Below are 20,684 nucleotides of genomic sequence, written 5' to 3' on the forward strand. Positions count from 1 at the left end.
AAAGAGATTGGCCTATTATTGACTAGTTAAGATTATTAAATACTTGAGATTCTATGATTAGTGGTAGTAGATTTTAAACCACTGCAGACGATGGAGCATAAAAATAATTATTTTCACAGTTTACTTAATCCTTTTAAGATATACTAGAAAATGATTGCTGAGCTAAACTATAGTAAGCTAAGAAATTCCACTATTAAATGCAGCTATTACAATATTTAAATTACTTAATAAATCACTAAATGTACCATACCCTAGATCCATGATGGTGAACCTATGGCACGTGTGCCACTTCTGAGGGCATGTGAGGCGTTGCCCTGTCAGCTCCAGCATGCATGTGCGCAATGGCCAGCTGATTTTTGGCCTTGATCTTTAGCCATTTTTCACCCTCTGGAGGCTTCCCTGTGTTTGCCTATTTCTTGACCTCTTCAGGCTCCTAGAAAGCTTCTGGAGCATGGGGAGGGTGAAAAACAGACCTACTGGGACCACTGGAATTTGGAAAACGAGCTGTTTCTGGCTTCCGGGAGGTAGGGGAGGGCATATTTGTCCTCCCCAGGCTCCAAGAAAGCCGTGTGCACATATGCAGGGCGGGGGGGAAATCATGCGTGCATGCGCAGGGAGCATGGTACAGGGGGATTAAATTATGGGGTGGGCATGCAAGTGCATATGATGGTGCGTGCATGCTTACTTTTGGCACCTGAGGCGAAAAAAGTTCGCCATCACTGCCCTAGATGGATGGCATTAAATTCAAAGGAAGAATTTGTTTTCTGACTGTGCAGAAACACCAAACCAAGTAAAAAAAAGAGAAATAAATTTTAAAGCAAATTTAATGACAGAAACTCATACAGAATTGTAGTTTTTCAATTTTTAGGATGCCTCTTTACTTTTCTGTCAGCAGGTTTCTTATCATCTATTGCAGATTCCTGAATAGGGAGCCATTTCAGAGGATTGCGACGGTAAATGGGCCATGGAGGCAGTGTGAGCTGTAATTAAAAAAAAAATAGGACAACTTAAGAATTCTATTAAATACTTAATTTTTGGTTAAGACAACTAAGATTAGGCGCAAGGGAAACTAATCTGGTGAGCAGTATTTCCGTACTGCTATGTAGTTGCTTCAAAGGAAGATCAGGATAAAAGCCAATTGCACAAACAACAAAAAACTGGAATATCAAGACAACAGAATAACATATAATACAATGTTGATAACTTATTGACCAAAGAAAAAATCATCATTTAGGGAGTGTGCTACCATTACAGGTACAGTTTACAATTATTGCAGAACTTGGTATTTTGAATATATTATGTATATTTGCTATAAAGTTATATTCTTACCAGGCACGATATAGCAAATCCAGCCATTACTATGTAAACTGTCCAGCCAAACTGTTCAGTAATATATCCATAAATAAAGCCAACCACCTACAAGATAAAAATTAGACATAACAAAGGATATTCAAGTCTATTTCTCAAACCCAATACAACAATTTAAATTGTATACAACAACTAAGGAAGCTACTGGGTATTCATAATAAAGTATCAAGTCTTCTCTCTATAGTTCAGGACACAATGCTTTAAAAGGTATAGATTTTAATCTAGGATGTTCTTACTGCAATGACAGCTATTTTGAAAAAGGACTGGGATCCAGAAAATATATTTGCTCCAATAATTGGAAGGGAAGGGATTTTGCTTATTTTCTAATATATTACATAAAATATTCTCAAGAATCTCATGCTTTTATCTCTTATGAAGATCTTTTCAGGAAGGTAAGGTGGAAAGAAGTAATGAATTTATAGTGATGGTGTTCGTTTTTATTATACTTACAGCAGAGAAAAGAATTATTCCTTGAAAAATCTGCTCTGCTAGTTTTTGACCTTTGTAGTCCTGTGGAAAAAGAAAAATCAATAGCATCAATATTTTTCCCATCCCTAAGAATTATAGCTTACACTAAGATTTCTGATAACGCAATAGGAATGAGCTGAAAATGCATTTAAAAATAAATCTGAGGAAGAGTTCTTAAAAATAGATATTGCTACTGAGTGTGAAAGAACAGTTGAGAATACTTAGAATTTGTATTATGCTGTCAGACTACAGTTCACTTTTAATTGCTGTTGTCTGCTAAATATATAAATTAAATTAACTATATTTACCCAGCACTGCTAAAAGATTTATAGTTAATTTACATTTGACTTTTGTAACATGTTTAGGCACAGCTAGCTATTGTAGCCGCTAAGTGGTGATGTCAGCTCACTTCTTTAGTATGCTTGTCTAACAAGGACCAAAGAATGGAAGAAAGATTTTACTTTACCTCTCCACAAAGAATTTTGTAAAATTCTTCAGATATTTCTGGGTAGGTTTACACATTCTATTAATATTTAATGTGAATATGTAACCTTAATCATTGTGGCTTAAGTAACTCATAGTCACAACAAATCATAATTTGGTTCAGAGTGTGATTTTAGTTAATTCAAGTTAGCAGAATTCAACTACAACTGAAGGGAATTGACTAGCTGATTTTGTTCCACTCATTTATACTTATTTGTTCAACTGTACATCTTACATATGCGACTAGGCGGCTCATGCAGTTAAAACTAAAAAAAAACCAAATACAAATAGTGAAACAATAATTAAAATACCATTAAAAATTAAAACTATTAAAATTAAAAAAAAATCTGCAGGAGATTGGCATTCATTTTATGAACAAGATAACCACTGCATAGGTTGTAGGTTGTCACAGGACATGTCCCAAACATGGCAGCAGAGCTGTGTCTTCAGGGCTTTCTAGAAAGTTAATAGGGTTCTGCCCAGTCAAATCTTGGGGTGGGGGGGATAATGTTCCAAAGGGTGGGCTCTGTGGCAGAAAAGGACTGTCTACTGGTTTTTGTCAGATGTAACTCCTTGGCAAATGGGAGCTATATCCCGCCCTTCCTGGCAGACTGATGGGGCAGAAAGATATAACCTAGGAGAGGTAGTCCCTCCAATAACTACCCCTCCCATTGGGCTTTACTTCATTAGCATCACCTTGAATTAAACACAAAAGCAAATTGTTAACCATTGCAGCTTGTGGAGCAGTGATTTAACATGCTGATTATGACTGATCAAAGAACATAGCCTGCATCATTGCATTTTGCACCAAGTTGGAGCTTCTGTGTGCTCATTAAGGGAAGCCCATTGCAGAGTGCATTACAGTAATCCAGGGCGGGGGTGACTGAGAGCGGAGCCTCAAGAAAGCCAGGAAAAGGTGCAAATAGCATATAATTCAAAATTGTACAAAGGCCCTCCTAACAACAACTGCTACCTGTTCGATAAATCTAGAATCCCAGATTGAGCATAGGCTTTGTCTGGAGCAGTGCCTCTCCATCCAGTACCAAAGATCCTGAAAGCCCCCAAACCTGAAGCCACTCAATCTTGCAAGGGTTAAAGCCTGTTGTTCCCCAACCTCGTTGCATTGGGTTAGGATTTCAACAGCATCACTTAAATTGCCAAGAACAGAAATGTATTTCTGGGTATAATCAGTGTACTGATGATACTCTTCCTCTTAGGAGTGGATAACCTCACCCAGCAGCTTCATGTAGACATTAAGTAAGAATAGAGAAAGCTTTGAACTCTGCAGGACCCCACAAAGTAGGGACCAAGGGCAGGACCTCTTCCAATCAACACCAGCTGAAACTCCTGTGGAGAAAGGAAGAAAACCAGCACAATATGCACTCCCAACCCCTGCAGCCAGCCCAAAAAGAGACTACAGTTAATGGCATTGAAGGTGCTGAGAGGTCAAGTAGAGCAAGGATGGATGTAGAGCCCCATCCCACTCCCACTGGAGGCCATCTAAATGCACAATTTTGTTTCAGCCTCATATCAAGGCCTGAAACACAACTGAAAGGGATTCAAATAACCACTTTATCCAAGATCCTCTGAAGCTGCTGATCATACTGTATGAAAATTGTCTAATTAGGTTGGCAACAATGGCTTCTTGAAGTGGGGAAAAACAATGACTTTTTAAAGCAGGGATGTTAAACTGGTGGCCCATGGACCATATGCATCACACATAGGCCACACATAGGCCACCCCAGCTCCGTGAAGGGAATAAGCATCACATGATGGCAATGTGATGCCACAAGTTTGACACCGAGCTTTAAAGGACAGAAGAACAACACCCCCCACCTCTAGAACCCAGCCATATAGATTATTACACTAAACAGGAAGATAAAAACTGGAAAGAGGAAGAATCATTTAATGCCTAAAAGAAAGAAGGAAATAAATGTAAACAAGCACAAGCATAATTATAAAATAGAAATTCTGTATAGAAGGACTGTAATCTCTGTCCGATTTGTTAAGTAAACAATATTCACGTATTCAGACACTTTAAATATTTCATGTATCACATTTTGGATTGTGAATAATAATGGCACCTAGCGAGACCTAGTAGGCATGCTTTCTTGGGTGTTGTCCCTTGCCTTTGGAATGATTCCCCATCCCAGTTTGACTGAACCTTGCAGGGCATTAGAAAGGTGAATCGGACCTGGTTCTTGGATTGAGATGAAAAATATATTGCTCAGTACGCATTGGGAAGATATAGTTTAGCCTGATCATCAATTCATATTTTTTGTTTTAGTGATGTTACTTTTATACCGTATTTTTTAATGATTTTGTAAGCCATTTAACTGTCTAATCGCTAGGAGTTGAAAATGATTTGATGGTACATAATCAAGCTACTCATATGTTTGGATTTGAGTGGCCATATAAATGCTCCAAATAAATAATTAAACAAAACAATCAATTGAACAAGTCTAGTCAATTTGGAAAACAAGAAGGAATCAACAAGTCAAATCTGCCTAATTTATGGTAAACCTCAAAAAAGAGGAGGATCTTTAAATCCCATTAATAAATCCAGCTGACCTGGCACTCGGACATCACAGGGATTAAGTTTATTAATACCTAAATTTATTAACTTTGCCAAATAATGTTCCTTTAAATAGTAGATATTTTTGAGGGAGAAAATATGTTCAGCAGCACCCATTTTATCTATATCAATATTCTGTCAGTAGTATGTAATAGCTCTTTATTTACATAGGTCTTTATTTGTTAAATTTATTTGGGGCTGCTCTAGGCAGCTTTAGTAAATTTAATCAATGTAATATTTTTAATTTAGTGTTTCAATATTTTCCAAGGCCGATGTCTGATTTTGTCTTTTTGAAGTAGAATTCTTGGTTAAATATGTTTAACTGATTTTAGCATGGTACTGATCGTTAATTCTGTTTTACCTAAGCCATCCACCAAATACATTATGAGACAACTGATAAAATCCTACCGAAACAAAAGGCTTATTTTCGATAATACAATTTAAGTATTTAATTTTACACAATTCAAAGGCGGGGAGGAAAACAGAGGACGCAGAGCAACTGAGTTTTTTTGTTTTCTATTCCGAACTGAACATCTTTCCGCCTAATGGGCACCTGTCAGTCATCGGACCCTTGGGCGCCTCTATTTAGGACACGTCTCCTTATCAGCCCAGTCAGCCAGGCAGTTTCTATCTGGTGCCTTGGATGCTTTACCGCTTCCTGCCCGACCTCAAAGTCGGTCGGACGGGCACGGCTCTGTTCTCCGCTAGCCTGGGGGCGCGGGCGGAGAGGAGTCGGCGCGACGGAGGCAAGTCCCGGGATGCCCCCGCCTTACCATCTGCGTCGGAATGGATCGGAAGAAGTTGAGCATGGTGCCTGGCGGAGCAGCGGCGTCTAGATCTCTGGAGCCGTCAGCGCTTTCCGGGAGGAAGGGGGGCAGCGGGGGCTCCTCGGCTCTGCAGGGAGGAAGCGGGCTCTCCAGCGGCTGGAAAGAGTCGCCCTGAGAGTTGCCGTTGGAGGCGGGAGAGCCGAGCGGTGAACAGTCAACGGGCGCTTCCGCCTTCTTGATCAAGACGGCTTTCTGCCGTAAGGCGGGCGCTCTCGAGCATTCCGGATTCGACGTCCTCTTGCCCCGCCTCATCATTTTTGAATTTCCGGATCGGCTAGGGCGGGGCGTGGGGGCTGTTCCCCTCCTGGACTCATTCCAGAAAAATGCCAACTCCGCCGGCGGATGCTGCCGTCTGCCGGTCGACTGGCAATAGCGCTATGACGTCACAGGGCTCGCCGCCAAAGGTGGAGTCTTAGTTCGTCACCATGACAACAAGCGCTGGAGGCTTTTTCCACCCTTTTGGTGAGAAATGGGTCTTAGTGCAGGTGGCGTCTAGCGTGTTGCCGCTCTGTTGTTTTTTTAATTCTATCACACACACACACAAACAAAATGCGTGTAGTTATAGAAACGTATTTGGCATTAAGGCTTTGGTGAACGCGTTTCTTACGTATCGCTTTTTAAAAATAAAAATCAGGCACGATGATAGGCACCTTTTATTTTTCCAGCTGCTGATTACAATACTTGGTGTTGAGTTGGCAATTCGCGCGTGGCCGCCAAACTGTGCAAAGGGAAGGGAGGACTAGAAGGATCTCTGGATTCTGGGCCAGCAAGTAAGACTCGTGGGAATACACCGGCCTGTTTAACATACAATGGGGATTGAACTGCTGGAATGATGGGAAATGAATTATAAGCCTTATACTGTATGTTATGCAGATATGATACATTTCCCCTTTTTAATATGCAGTGGATCTAGTCGGGTGGCTAGCATATCTGAGCAAGGGGGATGGAAGGCAAGCGAGTGATGGGTTTTCATTTTAAAAAGTAGCAGTAGTTTCGTTTTAACGGATGGGTTGTGATTTCTAACTGGTGTCACTTGCAGCAATAATGATCTAGACCAGTGTTTTTCAAACTTTTTTGTGCAAAGGCACACTTTTTTCATGAAAAAAATCACGAGGCACACCACCATTAGAAAATGTTAAAAAAATTTAACTCTGTGCCTATATATAAAGTAATTTTCCCACGGCACACCTTACACTATGTCACGGCACACTAGTGTGCCGCGGCACAGTGGTTGAAAAACACTGATCTAGACGTTTTGGAACAGCATAGCATAATGGAAAGGGGGGGGGCATTGAAGAGATAACATGTTAAACATTTGTAGAGCATCATTTATATAGCTGCAGAAGAGCAACATGCTCTTCATATTTGTCCCTACAGTCACCTGACTAGTTGATACTTAACAGCTAACAATAATGGTTGAATGGTGATTCTACATCTTGACTCTTGAGCAAATTTTATATGACAGTGAATGTTTTAAAATGTGAACTTACAATCAACCAATGGAACAGCTGCTTGCCTTCAGAAGTTGTGGGAGCTTCATCACTGGAAGCTTTTAAGAGACTGGACTGCCATCTGTCAAAAATGGTGTAGGATTTGCTGGGGGGGGGGAGGAGTGGATTGGACTAGATGACCTAAAGGTCCCTTCCAACTGTTAATCTGTATCTGTATAATATTGACAGATATTGATAATTTGAAAGGCACTGATGGAAGAAAACCATATGGAATGTTGAAGAGGCCATTTAAACTACTGCTCCCTCCCCTAAGTCAGTACAGATATCCAAATTGAAGCATCTCTAACAGATTTAGTCAAACCTGTGATTAAATAGGAATATTGGCTGTTCTGTAACATGCCATAATCTTGATTAAGGAGTGATTTAGTGAATGTCAAGTTTGCAGATGATACCAAAATTTTCAAGGTTTAAAAAATAAAAAATGTTGAGCTTCCAATGGATTTCTATGGAGAGAATACATGCTGAATGAAGCTCAGCTAAAATAAAGTGAGATATATTCACTATACTTTCCCCCAACTTCATACATGCTTTATGTTGAAGAGATCTGAGCTGTCTGTAATCAAGAATTTTTTTTTAGGATTCTAGCATAGTGAAGATGCTGTTTCCATATGCAGTAGCTGTTAAAATACTAGATAAATTCCATCTTAAGGTTCAGCAAGAGATGAAAAATAGAACAGCTAATGTTGTATTACTCTGTCATAAATTGACAGTATGTCTGCACCTGAATATTTTGTACAATTGTGGTAATCACACTAAAAAGATCCTAGAGCTGGGGAAATACAGAAAAGTGATTCAAATTCATTAGAAAACACCTCACTAGAACATTCATTAGACTAGAAAAATGTGATTTAAGGGGCTCATTAGAGGTCTTGGTGTGATCTAGTAAACACTTTATGTTCTTATGGCATTCTTAGAAATATTTCAAAACTAATGTACCCTTATCATCTTATCTTAGTGCTAGATACTCCCATTTCTTTTACATAGAATATAATTTTAGTTCCCTGAATTCTTAATATTACAGTTTTGATAACATTGACTTGTTGTAAAGTATCATGGTTACAAGGGGATTAAAATTATGATCCACAAGATAAATGAAGTATATGAACTAATATACAGTCATTACATTTTTATTCCAAATGTGGTTGATATCACAGATTCTGTTCACCTTAAATCCCCACAATTTATGATGTAGCAAAATGATATCTCATTTAAATATAGCTTTTATTGTACAATATAGGAATCCAGATTGATTATGATAATTGAGAAGCTATGTCACAGGAATCTTTAAAAATATATTTATTGATCTCAAATTCATCATTTATTGAATGATAAAGGCTTACTGAAGTGTAAGTCAGTTGAATATAAACAGTTCATATATGCAAATTGCAGCTTGTAGCATGTGCCTATAAAAGCCAATGGCTTTTGAATTGGCAACTGTGAAGATATTTCTCATCCGTACAAGTGGCTTAGTAATGAGAATTGTTTTGTACTTATCTTCAGATTGGAAGCAAATAATTTAATTACATTGAGAATGAGGGCCTAAAATAATAAATATAAGCTCTGTTTCCTAGTGCTGTCTTTTTTATATACTTGCTGAATTTAGGAGGAACTCTTATCCTTTATTCATTCTTGAATCACTAAGTATGGTAAATATCTGTTTTTCATAAAAATATCTCTGGGATAGGGATAGAATAGAATTTTATTGTCATTTTAAATGTACACTAATCAACATACATTAAAAGGACATTCAGTTGCATTCAGCTCTCAATAAATAACCATTATACACAAAGAAACACCACAATCATATTACATATGATTACATAATTACATTTCAAAATGTAATTTTTTTCTAGGCAAATGTTGGAAATCTAACATTTGCTCAATTTTTTGTTCTTCATTATATACATTATTACTACTCACATGTGAATATTACACCTTATCACTTATTGGATCTCTTTGCATCTTGTGGAAACTTTCTTAGTTATGGTATGTTCCTTTTTTGTAGACGTGTCAAGAGATTTTGTTTTTCATCCACAAAGAAAATGTCATTAAGAAAAGGTACTTTTTCCTCTAAATATTTATTTTTTAAAAGTTAAAATACTCAGATGCTGTTATTCTAACAATGGCTTTCTTTTTTCATTGCAGTAAACATAAGCATCCTCGTATTTGTCTTTGTTATATTTCTATTAGTGCTGCATCACAATTTTCTAGGTCTCGGTGATCTCTTAAAAAAAGAATTATCAGGTATTCCTCCATTTCTCTATTTTAATGCTGCTTCAGTAAAAATGTTTGATAGGAAATAATACCCTTGTGTATGTTTTTATAAGCTTTATAAGTTTTTTTTGTAAAAAACACTGTTTAATTTTGATCCCATACTTTTAACAATTATTGTCAACCGTTTGCAGTTTCTTGTAATTGTCTTCTTTTATTGTTATTTAGCATTTCTCACTAGAAGTTGTTAAAAATGAAACCGTCACTGTGTAGCATAGCTATTTTCATGGTACCTGAACTGAAATACAGTCAGAGTTGCATCTTTTGTATGTTATTCAATATAACTTAAAATATAGATTCTATATTGGATACGATTTCAACCTTTAAATCTTATTGTTTGGATATAACTTCAAAATAATTATTGCCTTATAAGAGGTAATTTTTAAGAGATAAACATTGGTTTCAATATTACAGTAGTAAGGGCTTAACCATGGTTTGTTAGCATGGTTTATTCAATAAACCATAACTGAGTTTTCATATTGTGCCATTAACCTTAGTTTACGTAAGACAAAATCTGAAGTCACCCAACATGCTAAATCAAAATGTAATGTTTTATGTAATTATCTGTAGATTCAAATCCACTAGGATTTCAGCCAATAGATTATATACCTGAAGCTCCTCAAAGATTCATAGTGAAAGAAAATGACAAAGAAATTCCTGTGGTCCTTACGGCATCCGAAGAAAGGCTTGGTGGTGTAATTGCAGCTGTGAACAGTATTCAACAAAACACCAAATCCAATGTTGCATTCCATATTGTCACTTTGAATGACACTGTGGACCATCTGAGGTAAAAGCATATTTGTGAAATTTTATTGCCTACTTTTTTAGTAGAGGATCATTTTTAGATGCAATAGTGCATTGGAAAAAGACAGTTATTCTTAAATTTAATTACAAAGAGACAGTTATTTATTCTATGTCCTTTGATTGATCAAGGTGACTTTTAAAGCAATCACATCTTTTTTCAGCTTCCTGACTCTTGAAAAGAAAAGTGGCTGCTTTAGTGAGTACTAGAAGGTGCTACACTTGCCATTTCTTCGAGGTCATTTTTGTAGTTTATGCAGCCCTCACCTACCTACCTAAATACCTACCTACCTACCAGTCTGGTTCATACAATTTTCTTGGTAGTATTTTCAGAAGTGATTTATCTTTTCCTTCTTTGTAGGACTGAGAATGATTAACCCAAAATCACCAAGCTGACTTTGTGCCTAAGGTGGGATTAAAATGCACAACCTACCAGTTTTTGGATTGGTACCTTAATCATTACATCTTATTGGGTCTCTATTATGTAATATTGGATTTCAGATTGTCCTACTCTGCCCTATTCTTGATTGTTAGAAGACACACCATGATGAGAAAATTCAAAGAATTTATTCTTGTAGGATATCATTCCGGCTATTTCAGTAATATTTGCTATTTCTATTTCTTTTTTAATTGTGTAGGTCATGGCTTAATAAAATCAGTTTAAAAAATATTCAATACCGAATTTTGAATTTTGATCCTGGCATGCTGGCTGGAAAAGTACAGATAGATTCAAAGATGCCAAATTCCATAAAACCGGTAAAAACTACTGATTTATTTTACTATAAATATAACATTTTCAACATTACTGATAATTTATGTTTGAATTTATGCTTAGTTATTACACTTTTGAGAAAGTTGTCTTTTAATATTCTAATCCTTAATTCTATTTTGCATATTGGATTTAGTTGGATAGTTTTGTAATTTATATCTTATTCACCAAAGTTGCCCCAATACATCTACTTAATCTTGTATTATATGAAGGTGTATCAAAGAGATTTGATTACAAATATCTAATGTTTGCGATGTCATAATTGTTTTTATCACCTTTTGTTTCTTTCTAGCTGACCTTTGCAAGATTCTATCTACCTAATTGGGTCCCAAATGCAGAAAAGGCCATTTATTTGGATGATGATGTGATTGTACAAGGTATGGGACTTTGCTTTTTAAATATGCTTAACAACATATAGGTTGCCTTTCAACACGTCAACCATCTCCATATCTGGTAGCAATGAGATGGATTGGGATCTTAGCTCCCAGCAATCATAGCAATTTTCATTCCGATTCCTCTTTCTACTTTTTGTAGTGTATTTCTCTGGCACACTACTGAACGACCAAAAGTAGCTCTTGAAAAAGAAACATGTTGTGTTCTCCTGCTTTAGATTAATTAATCTAATGTCTTATAAACCAAAAGCTTTATAATAAACTCGGTTCCAAAACCTCCCAACTGTTTGTGCCAGTGGTCATATTGGTTGTTTGAAGAATATTTAGGCAGTCACCAAATGTCTGTTGTGTTAGCAGTGACCATCACATTTCACAGTGTACCGGTTGAGGTTACTTGCTGTCATCCCTGAGACCATACCAATCTCATGATCTATCATCAGGCTACTTGTTGTTTGTTTTTTATGCAGATGAGTCCATTTACAAACAAAACATAGACTATAGCTACACTTCATTTTTACCTTCTGAAAAAATTGAGCCTTTGTAAAATAACCAAGAGCATTTTTGCCATACATTTAAGTGAAAAATTGGGAGTGTGTTGGGGGGAGGGTGATTAACACTAGAGAAAGTAGAGAGAATGCTAACAGAGTTATTGTACTTTTGCCTTGATTGATGGAAACTTTTAATCTGGCATCTTTTAATTTTTTTTTTCTGTGGTTTGTATCTGGATTTATGTTTTTATGCTTGTCAGCTGCCTAGAATGATTTGCTTAAAATGGGTAGTCACAGGTGGAAAGCACATACTGTGTATCTGAACATAAACTTTGATTAAGGTAATAATTTACTTCTAGCTGACATATTGTCTGTGGAAATACTCAATCATCTAGGTCATGGTTGCCCTGAAGGTTGTCCCAGAACTGGAAGAACTTCTTGTATGAGAAGCAAAATGTTTTAAGGAAAAAAAAAACCAGGAAAGTGCAGTTGCCTTTTGAAAAAAGCACCTTTGGGACAGCTGAAATATGAGTACACAGTAGCTTAATGAGCTCATTTCTATTAGGTACAAATATGAATTGAAAATTGAAAAAAATGAAATTATTTTATGCATGATTTTGGCCTCCATCTAAACAATATCAGTCTATATGCTGTATTTGGTTTCATAAGCTTTTGTTCAAGTGGGAAAGTTCTTTGGATAGACAGATACGAGTTTTAAACCTTACATGGCATTTATTGGAATAGCATTCGCTGTTAGTATGTGCATTTTAAATATTGGAAAAGACCATTTATGTTAAAATGACAAAATGCAGATTCTCATTTGCTTGCAGTAGCAGCTACTCATTGCATATGATGCCTTTTTAGATGATATCCTTGAACTTTACAACACTCCATTGCAACCAGGCCATGCGGCCGCATTCTCGGATGATTGTGACTCTACCTCGAATAGGTTTTCTGCCCATGGAACAGGAAGTCAGGTGAAAGCAGCTCTGAAATATTTAATTTGTATTATATTGTAGTGTTTTTTAACTGTTTTATGATTGTTCACTGCCCAGAGTTGCTCGAGATAGGTGGTTATAAAAAGGTTAATAAGAATGAAAGGCACTAGATGTTAGAAGATCCTTGTAATTATCTGGTTCCGTTCTTGACTTGGAACTTTTACAAAAGTTTTAGTACCGTGTCCAGTTTTAGGAAAGCATTTTTTAAAGGTACAAAATATAAGTAATAACTTCTTGCTGGTATGCTTCGTGATTGGATCTTTTATCAATGAGAAAGAACCTAAATAATTTATTTGTTAGTTTAAAGCTTTTTGCAGATGCATGCTTATTTATGTAGGCGGCCTTTAATTCTCTTTAGGGTATTAAGAAATATGCTTTTGTTCTCCAACTTCCAAGGAGAACCATTACTGTTTTTGAGGTAATCAAAAACAATTTAATCTTTATCATTGATTAACGAGTAACTTTCTTCCCATAGAGTGAAAAGGAGGTAGAAAGAAGGAAACAGATCTTTTTCAATTTCATGCAAATTACTCTTTTTGTGTTGATAACTGGTAACTGTCTGGACTAGTCTTTGCAGTTTACTTGGCAATATTTTTGTGAGTGGTTTGCCATTGCCCATTTCCTAGGGAAAAGTTCCTGGCCTAAATTAATTCAGCTGACTTCATGTCTAAGACAGAACTAGAACTCATGATTCCTGTTTCTAGCCCGATAACCTTAACCACTACAGGTATTCCTTTTTAGTGACAAGTGGGGCGTAGCAACTTGGTAGTTAAGAAAAGCAGTTGCTAAGTGAAACCACAGAGATGTTTATCTTATTTCATCTTTACTTCACTTTACACATCTGTGAAGATCATAAATGTGAGGGTTGGTTGTAAAGTTACTTTTTCATCACTGTCGCAACTCCAAACTTGCTAAAGAAAGACTAACTACCCTGTTTCCCCAAAAATAAGACATCCCTGGATAATCAGCCAAATCAGGCTTTTGAGCACATGTGCTAAAATAAGCCCTTTCCCGAAAATAAACCGTCCCCGAAAATATTGCAAAACAGCAGCAGCCATGAGGTGACTATGCTCGCTGCCTCCTGTACCTAAAAAATAATAAGATCACCCCAAAAATAAGGCCAAGTGCTTATTTGGGGGGTCAAAAGAAAATAAGACCTTGTTTTATTTTGGGGAAAACACAATATATCAGATTGTATACACTACATAGGAAGATATTTTTAAGTAGACAGTGAGACAGTAGAAATTATAGACAGAACAGAATTTCCCCTATATCCAGCCTCCCGCCTATTTGCTTTTTAATTAATTCAGGCTTACAAATATTCAGCAAGTTAGACCTTGTTAGTATTTGTGGGACTTCAGGAAATCCAAGGCCTAGATAGGTTAAACATTTCAATTTGGAGAAAGGCAATGACAGGCCATTTCCACACTTAAAAAGGAACATGGAAAATGAATCTAATCACCCAAAATCAAGTCTGAGTCAATGATTTAAAAAAAAAATGAGATAGCTAAAAAGGAAATCCTATTGTATTAATGTCATTTGCATGATGTTCATTGTAGACTTAGTAATTCCTGCTTTTATGGTAACTATTGATGGTGCCTGTCAATATTTATATTTAAAATAATCAAACATGATTATAAAGACAACTCTGTCCAATTTTCTGGTTTTCCAGACAGAGACGAAGCATGTGTAAGTGAAGAAGCCTTTGGAATGGAAGTTAGGAATAAAACTGTTATCTGAGATCCAATTTCTATTTATTTTCAGTATTACATGGGATTTCTTGATTATAAAAAAGAACTGGTTCGGAAGCTGTCCATCAAAGCAAGCACCTGTTCTTTTAATCCTGGTGTGTTTGTTGCAAATCTAACAGAATGGAAAATACAAAATGTTACTAAGCAATTAGAGAAATGGATGACACTTAATGCTGTGTGAGTATGTGCAGTTTTTTTATTTGATAGTTGAAGAATGGAACTAATTGTGAGGATGGGAAGCAGAGATAAAAGTACCCTGTATTGCTTGTCTTCCTGAATCTTGTCTATTAGGCATTCAAAAATTCTGCAAGCAGCAGTCTAAAATATTAAGAAGGTCATTAGTCTAAGAAAAACATCTAGGAAGTGCTAAAATCATTATTGTATGGGAAGTTTACCCTTACAGGGATCTCTTATTTGAAGCCAACTGTCTTATTGTGTTCTGTTATCACTCACTTACTTTGTTGTATTTTTGTAGCTCATTGTCAAGAATGTAGTTATTTATTTATCATTGGCATATCATACATGGATTAGTATGTGTATGTATGTATGTATGTATGTATGTATGTGTATATATACACATATATACATATATACATATATACATATATATACATATACACACACACACACACACACACACACACACACATACATATACATATACATATACATATATATATATATATATGCTGATAAATAAATAAAGGGAGACTAGTATAGATTAATATAGACTAGTATAGATCCCTTTATTTATTTATCAGCACAAATACAACAAAATGTAACAAAAAGGCAAGAGTAAAAATATTGGGTTTCTGCCTGGATGGTCTCTTGTGACGAGCCGAAGGACAGAGAATGGAAGTAGTGATCTTCCTCCCATATTTGGGCATACCGGGGGTTGTAAAAAAAAGTCATATATATATGGGTTTGGTTTTTTTATTTGTGCTGATAAATAAATAAAGGGAGACTAGTATAGATCTATTTCAAGCTATTTAGCTCTCATCAGCTAGCCATACCCTTACTGGGATTTGAACCTGGGCTATATTACATACTAGGCAGACTTCTTAGCCATTAGGCCACAGAACAGAATTTCCCCTATATCCAGCCTCCCGCCTATTTGCTTTTTAATTAATTCAGGCTTACAAATATTCAGCAAGTTAGACCTTGTTAGTATTTGTGGGACTTCAGGAAATCCAAGGCCTAGATAGGTTAAACATTTCAATTTGGAGAAAGGCAATGACAGGCCATTTCCACACTTAAAAAGGAACATGGAAAATGAATCTAATCACCCAAAATCAAGTCTGAGTCAATGATTTAAAAAAAAAATGAGATAGCTAAAAAAGAAATCCTATTGTATTAATGTCATTTGCATGATGTTCATTGTAGACTTAGTAATTCCTGCTTTTATGGTAACTATTGATGGTGCCTGTCAATATTTATATTTAAAATAACCAAACATGATTATAAAGACAATCGGTGCTGAAAAGGTTCACAATCACTGGTCTAGGCCATCCAACCATTGAAGTGCAACAGTTTATATTGAAAAAAAAAGATAACACACTGTATATATGCACAGCAGGTCACAATGTGATCTAGTTTGACATGGCAGCCCAGTCACATTGAAATGATACTATGTCCCATTTATAGTCTTGGAGATACCATGTGAGGTGCGCATCCTATTCAGGATTGTCCATTGCTGACATGGTAGTTCAAGACAGGGGTGAAATCCTCCTGGTTTGGCAGTTCAATCAAACCGGCAGGGATTATTGGCATTGGTTCTCCAAACCAGTGGCAAAAATCCCTGGTGGCCCTGCCCATGCCTGCCTGCTCACCCTGTCGCTGCTCGCCTCTTCCGGCTGCTCAACCCGCCCACCCAATCCAAACGTTTCTTCCTCCATTCACAGCAGTTACTGCAGCTGGTCCCTTTAAGATAGTCCCCGGAAGGGAGGGGGCTGCGGGGACCCTAAAGGGAGCAATAACTCCTCTCTGAATGGAGGGAGAAACGTTTGAATTCTCTCTGCCACAGAATTCAACGTTAAAATGCAGCAGAGAGAATCCAAACATTTCTCCCTCCATTCACAGAATTACTGCAGCCTGTCCCTTTAAGATAGTCCCCGGGAGGGAGAGGGCCAGGGGGACCATAAAAGGACAGCAGCTCCATTATAAATGGAGGAAGAAACTTTTGATTCTGTTGCATTTAATGTTGAATTCTGTGGCAGAGAGAATCTGAATGTTTCTCCCTCCATTCAGTGGAGCTGCTGCTCCTTTTATGGTCCCTCCAGCCCCCACCCTCCCGTGGACTATTTTAAAGGGACAGGCTGCAGCAGCTCTGCTGATTGGAGGAAGAAACGTTTGGATTATCTCTGCCACAGCATTCACTATGAGCCCTTCTGGTGGGTGTTCATACATTTTTTCCTACTGGGTTATATGGGCATGGCTTGGTGGTGGTGGGGTCTGAATGAATAGGCGTGGCCATGAGTGACATTGAGTTGGCCACTCGCACTCAGTCCCAGGACCCCACCCCCAACAAGCCACACCCACAGAACTGGTAGGGGAAAAAATTGACTGTTACCCTTGGTTCAAAGCCTTGCACCTTTTTTGTGAAGCCATTTATGTCTTCGTATGTCTGGACATTCAGCAACCTGTTTGGCTTCCCATTGGAAATTGAGGTTAAAGTTGTTGGGCAGATGTTGTGCAAGTGCCAGTGGGGCTTTCCTGGATTTGAATCTTCCGGCTGATAAATTAGGGATGTTGGTACTGGTAGGAGTGAATTGTTTGTATTTTTTTCTGTATTCTCTCACTTGATGCCACTTACGAAGGCATCTTGCCTTCATAAAGCTGGCAATGCTATATGACTCAGAAAGCAACCAAGTCAGAGTGATTTTAATACATATACTTATAACCCTCAGAGTGTCGGATAATCCTTTTACTAGTGTGTCAACTGTTAAGATATACTGGGACACAGTATTCTGCTGCAAAGACCAACCCTAGGGCTGATGATCTGAGTGTGGCAGCTGAAACTGCTCATTTAGTTCCACTTAATTTCTGGAATATGTTGCGCCTAGTATTGATTTTTGCCGCTATATTCTTTAGATGTATCTTATAGGAGAATCCAACCTAACGTTACTCCAAAATACAATGCGAGTTATTCATTGTGAATATTAAGCATTTGCCATTAAATATTTTAAAAAACAATGCAAAAACAAACATGTAAATAATACATTAAAAACAAAATTGCAATCCATTCAAATTATATTATCTATGAAAATGGTTTTTCTTGTTAATTATACTTTTGGTTTAGCTGGTAATCTGCATTTTTCTTAATCACTGACTAGGGAAGAGATATATAGCAAGACACTTGCTGGAAGTATCACTACACCTCCTCTGCTAATTGTATTTTACAAACGACATTCAAAAATTAACCCTATGTGGAATGTTCGCCATCTTGGTAAGTAAAGAGAAGAAACCAATTTCACGTTAATATTGTGCCTTTATTGTGGCTAAGATCTTGAGCTTATTGATGGAAAGATTGGCAGTTCGGCGATTCAAATCCCTAGTGCCGCGTAACGGGGTGAGCTCCTGTTCCTTGTCCCAGCTTCTGCCAACTTAGCTGTCCAAAAGCACAAAAAAATGCAAGTAGAAAAATAGGGATCACCTTTGGTGGGAAGGTAACAGTGTTCCATGTGCCTTCGGCGTTTACTCATGCCAGCCACATGACCACAGATATCTTTGTACAGCGCTGGCTCTTTGGCTTTAAAATGGAGATGAGCACCGCCCTCCTAGAGTCATGAACGACAAGCGCATATGTGCATGGGGATCTTTATCTTGTTGTGCCTTTATCAAGATGGAGCAAATTTGACTAATCAAACGGTTTGAAATTATAATCCTTTTTGTCCTTCTTCAGTACTAATTTTAGTGATTTTGGACAGAATATTGATGAAATGGGAATATGCAGTTTTCTTTCCCTGGCCATTTCTCATGCATTCTCAAAATCTCTGAAATGAAGTGTTTTTTTAATGGTTTCTGTGGACCTGGAGGGAACAGGCAAAGCCCCAACTGTATTGAGTAGAAATTCACTAGTAGGATGTTTTTAATCCCTTGCATTAAAGTGATTGGTTTTCCTCTGGGAGAATATCATTCAAATTATTGTCCACTTAAGAAAATTGACCTTTTTAAATGCAGCGAACTTTAAACTTCTGTGGTATTTCAATATGTGTGTAGCAATTAGATTAGTTCAAGAATATCATCTCCAGGACTCTAAAATAAACTTTATGTCCAATTTTGAGGGTAGTGAGCAGTGACAAAGAAAATATTTTTGATGAAAATGTCAATGTGTGAACATATAAAATGGTTAATTCCACCTGGGTTTGAAAACTGCAGAAACAACTTCTGCGCTCATGGTTTCTTGTTATATTTCTTGTCTTATTCCACTTAAAGGTTCAAGTGCGGGCAACAGATACTCACCAGAGTTTGTGAAAGCTGCCAAATTACTCCATTGGAATGGACATTTCAAGCCTTGGGGGCGAACGGCATCCTTTGCAGATGTTTGGGAAAAATGGTACATTCCTGATCCTAATGGCAAATTTAACCTGATTCGCAGGCAGTGAGATTTACACAGAACATTAATAAAGACTTAACACCTACATGCTTTTCTCAGGAAACCTGTAAGATCAGAGTGAAATCAGTCATGGTATGTCTTTTTAATGTACACTAAATTTGAGAAAAACTTGAAATTGTATATGCCTGAAGCAGCAGCTGTGTGCCTTCAAATTGAAGAATAGTTTATCGACTACAGGTAATCCACAATTTATGACAATTTGGACTGAATTTCCATTGTAGATTGTTGTTGTCATACATCTAGTCAGACCTGAATTTTATGAAAATGTTCATGGTGGTCATGAAGCAAATCATATGCTCTAGTTCCTTAGTGGGCAATTTTTTGCTGGAATTTTGCAAAAGAGGTCACATAGCACAATACGATTGTAGGATGTTGTAACAGATTATAAATGGGAGCCAATTGCTAAGCACCTACACAGCAATCATGTGACCAGCACAGGATGATGCAATGGTTGTAAGTACAGGTCATAAGTCACTTTTTCCGAGGCCAGCATAATTTTGAACTGTCTTAAACAAACAGTTGTTAAATTGAGGACTACTTGTATTCAGCTAGACCAGATGAATTCTTCAGACATAAACTTTTATAAATGAAACATTACAAAATGAACTTCACCAAGGAATTTGACATTTACTGTCCTAGGTATCCACAATATTATCTTGCACAGCTATTTTTAAAGAAGAAAAACCACCTCCTCTTAGCAGTAACCCATGAACTTAAGTTTTGTTAGAATGTTTTTTCTTTAGTATTTAGTTAATTGTTTACACTTATTTAAGTCCTTTGTAGATTTGATCTGTTTTTGCCATTTAGTAAATGATAGAAGAAACTGCCCACCAATACTAAAGCAACCTGTTTAAATTCATGGAGAAATATTGATTTGTTTGTCTGCGAGTTCAGATTAATCTACATTTGGTAACTGTAATAAAAAGTAATGTCTTACAATATATTATTTCTTCCATTAAATGCCTCAGTTTCTTGAACATCTATTTGGGTGACGCACATTAAAAGAATTAGAAATTTGGGAGAAAAGTTCACAAATTAAAAGAAAAAAGTAAATTTTGATCTGTTACAAAGAAAAGTAACAGAGGTGTAGAAGTCCAAGCGTCTCCTCCAAAAGTTGCTGTTAAACTACAATGCAACAGGAGAAACATATGGATTACAGAAATATTATATGTGTCACATAGAAGAATGTGACTTCTGGTGGGCCATCCAATAGTTAAGTATGATTCTTGTTCAAAAAAGGCTGAACCACTTTTGACTTTCTAATTATCAGGAATTAAGTAAACCTTGTAAATCTATTCATTATGTCTATATTCATCTGAAACATGAAATGGTGGCTGAAAACAGAAACAATTGTAAACAGTGGGTGG

General features: G+C 36.9%; 2 protein-coding genes across 4 annotated transcripts; one reads left to right on the forward strand and one right to left on the reverse strand.

The window, feature by feature from the left end:
• Window positions 1-806: 806 nt before the first annotated feature.
• On the reverse strand, window positions 807-5,976 carry SPCS1 (signal peptidase complex subunit 1). Its single transcript, XM_014069085.2, has 4 exons — window positions 5,668-5,976; window positions 1,819-1,878; window positions 1,330-1,416; window positions 807-980 (listed from the first exon to the last, which is right to left on the reverse strand). Exons 1-4 carry the CDS (start codon window positions 5,974-5,976, stop codon window positions 858-860), a joined length of 579 nt encoding a protein of 192 aa, XP_013924560.2. The 3' UTR covers window positions 807-857.
• Window positions 5,977-6,331: 355 nt separating this feature from the next.
• GLT8D1 (glycosyltransferase 8 domain containing 1) lies at window positions 6,332-20,277 on the forward strand. Of its 3 annotated transcripts, none has more exons than XM_014069089.2 (10): window positions 6,332-6,491; window positions 9,238-9,290; window positions 9,378-9,476; window positions 10,074-10,290; window positions 10,943-11,060; window positions 11,366-11,450; window positions 12,818-12,930; window positions 14,716-14,879; window positions 18,035-18,147; window positions 19,137-20,277. In XM_014069089.2, the coding sequence occupies exons 2-10, from the start codon at window positions 9,275-9,277 to the stop codon at window positions 19,304-19,306; spliced, it is 1,095 nt and encodes a 364-aa protein (XP_013924564.2). In that variant the 5' UTR covers window positions 6,332-6,491; window positions 9,238-9,274; the 3' UTR covers window positions 19,307-20,277. The 3 variants fall into 3 exon arrangements, with proteins under 3 accessions (XP_013924564.2, XP_087565311.1, XP_087565310.1); XM_087709185.1 differs by lacking the exon at window positions 6,332-6,491 and adding an exon at window positions 6,502-6,581; XM_087709184.1 differs by lacking the exon at window positions 6,332-6,491 and having other exon boundaries at window positions 9,206-9,290.
• Window positions 20,278-20,684: the final 407 nt, after the last annotated feature.

The sequence above is a fragment of the Thamnophis sirtalis genome, unplaced genomic scaffold (assembly GCF_051295495.1).
Source record: "Thamnophis sirtalis isolate CommonGarterSnake01/CBP01778 unplaced genomic scaffold, rThaSir2_p1.2 scaffold_3, whole genome shotgun sequence".
NCBI lineage: Eukaryota > Metazoa > Chordata > Lepidosauria > Squamata > Natricidae > Thamnophis > Thamnophis sirtalis.

Excerpts from the sequence above, each read along its gene's own strand:
- SPCS1 (XM_014069085.2), bottom strand. The coding sequence starts at position 5,976 with ATGATGAGGCGGGGCAAGAGGACGTCGAATCCGGAATGCTCGAGAGCG. Across the intron at positions 1,879-5,667 it reads GATCCATTCCGACGCAGATG|GACTACAAAGGTCAAAAACT; the intron begins GTAAGGCGGGGG and ends CTTTTTCCACAG. Across the intron at positions 1,417-1,818 it reads GAATAATTCTTTTCTCTGCT|GTGGTTGGCTTTATTTATGG; the intron begins GTAAGTATAATA and ends TTTATCTTGTAG.
- GLT8D1 (XM_087709184.1), top strand. The coding sequence starts at position 9,221 with ATGTTCCTTTTTTGTAGACGTGTCAAGAGATTTTGTTTTTCATCCACA. Across the intron at positions 14,880-18,034 it reads TGGATGACACTTAATGCTGT|GGAAGAGATATATAGCAAGA; the intron begins GTGAGTATGTGC and ends ATCACTGACTAG. Across the intron at positions 18,148-19,136 it reads GTGGAATGTTCGCCATCTTG|GTTCAAGTGCGGGCAACAGA; the intron begins GTAAGTAAAGAG and ends TTCCACTTAAAG.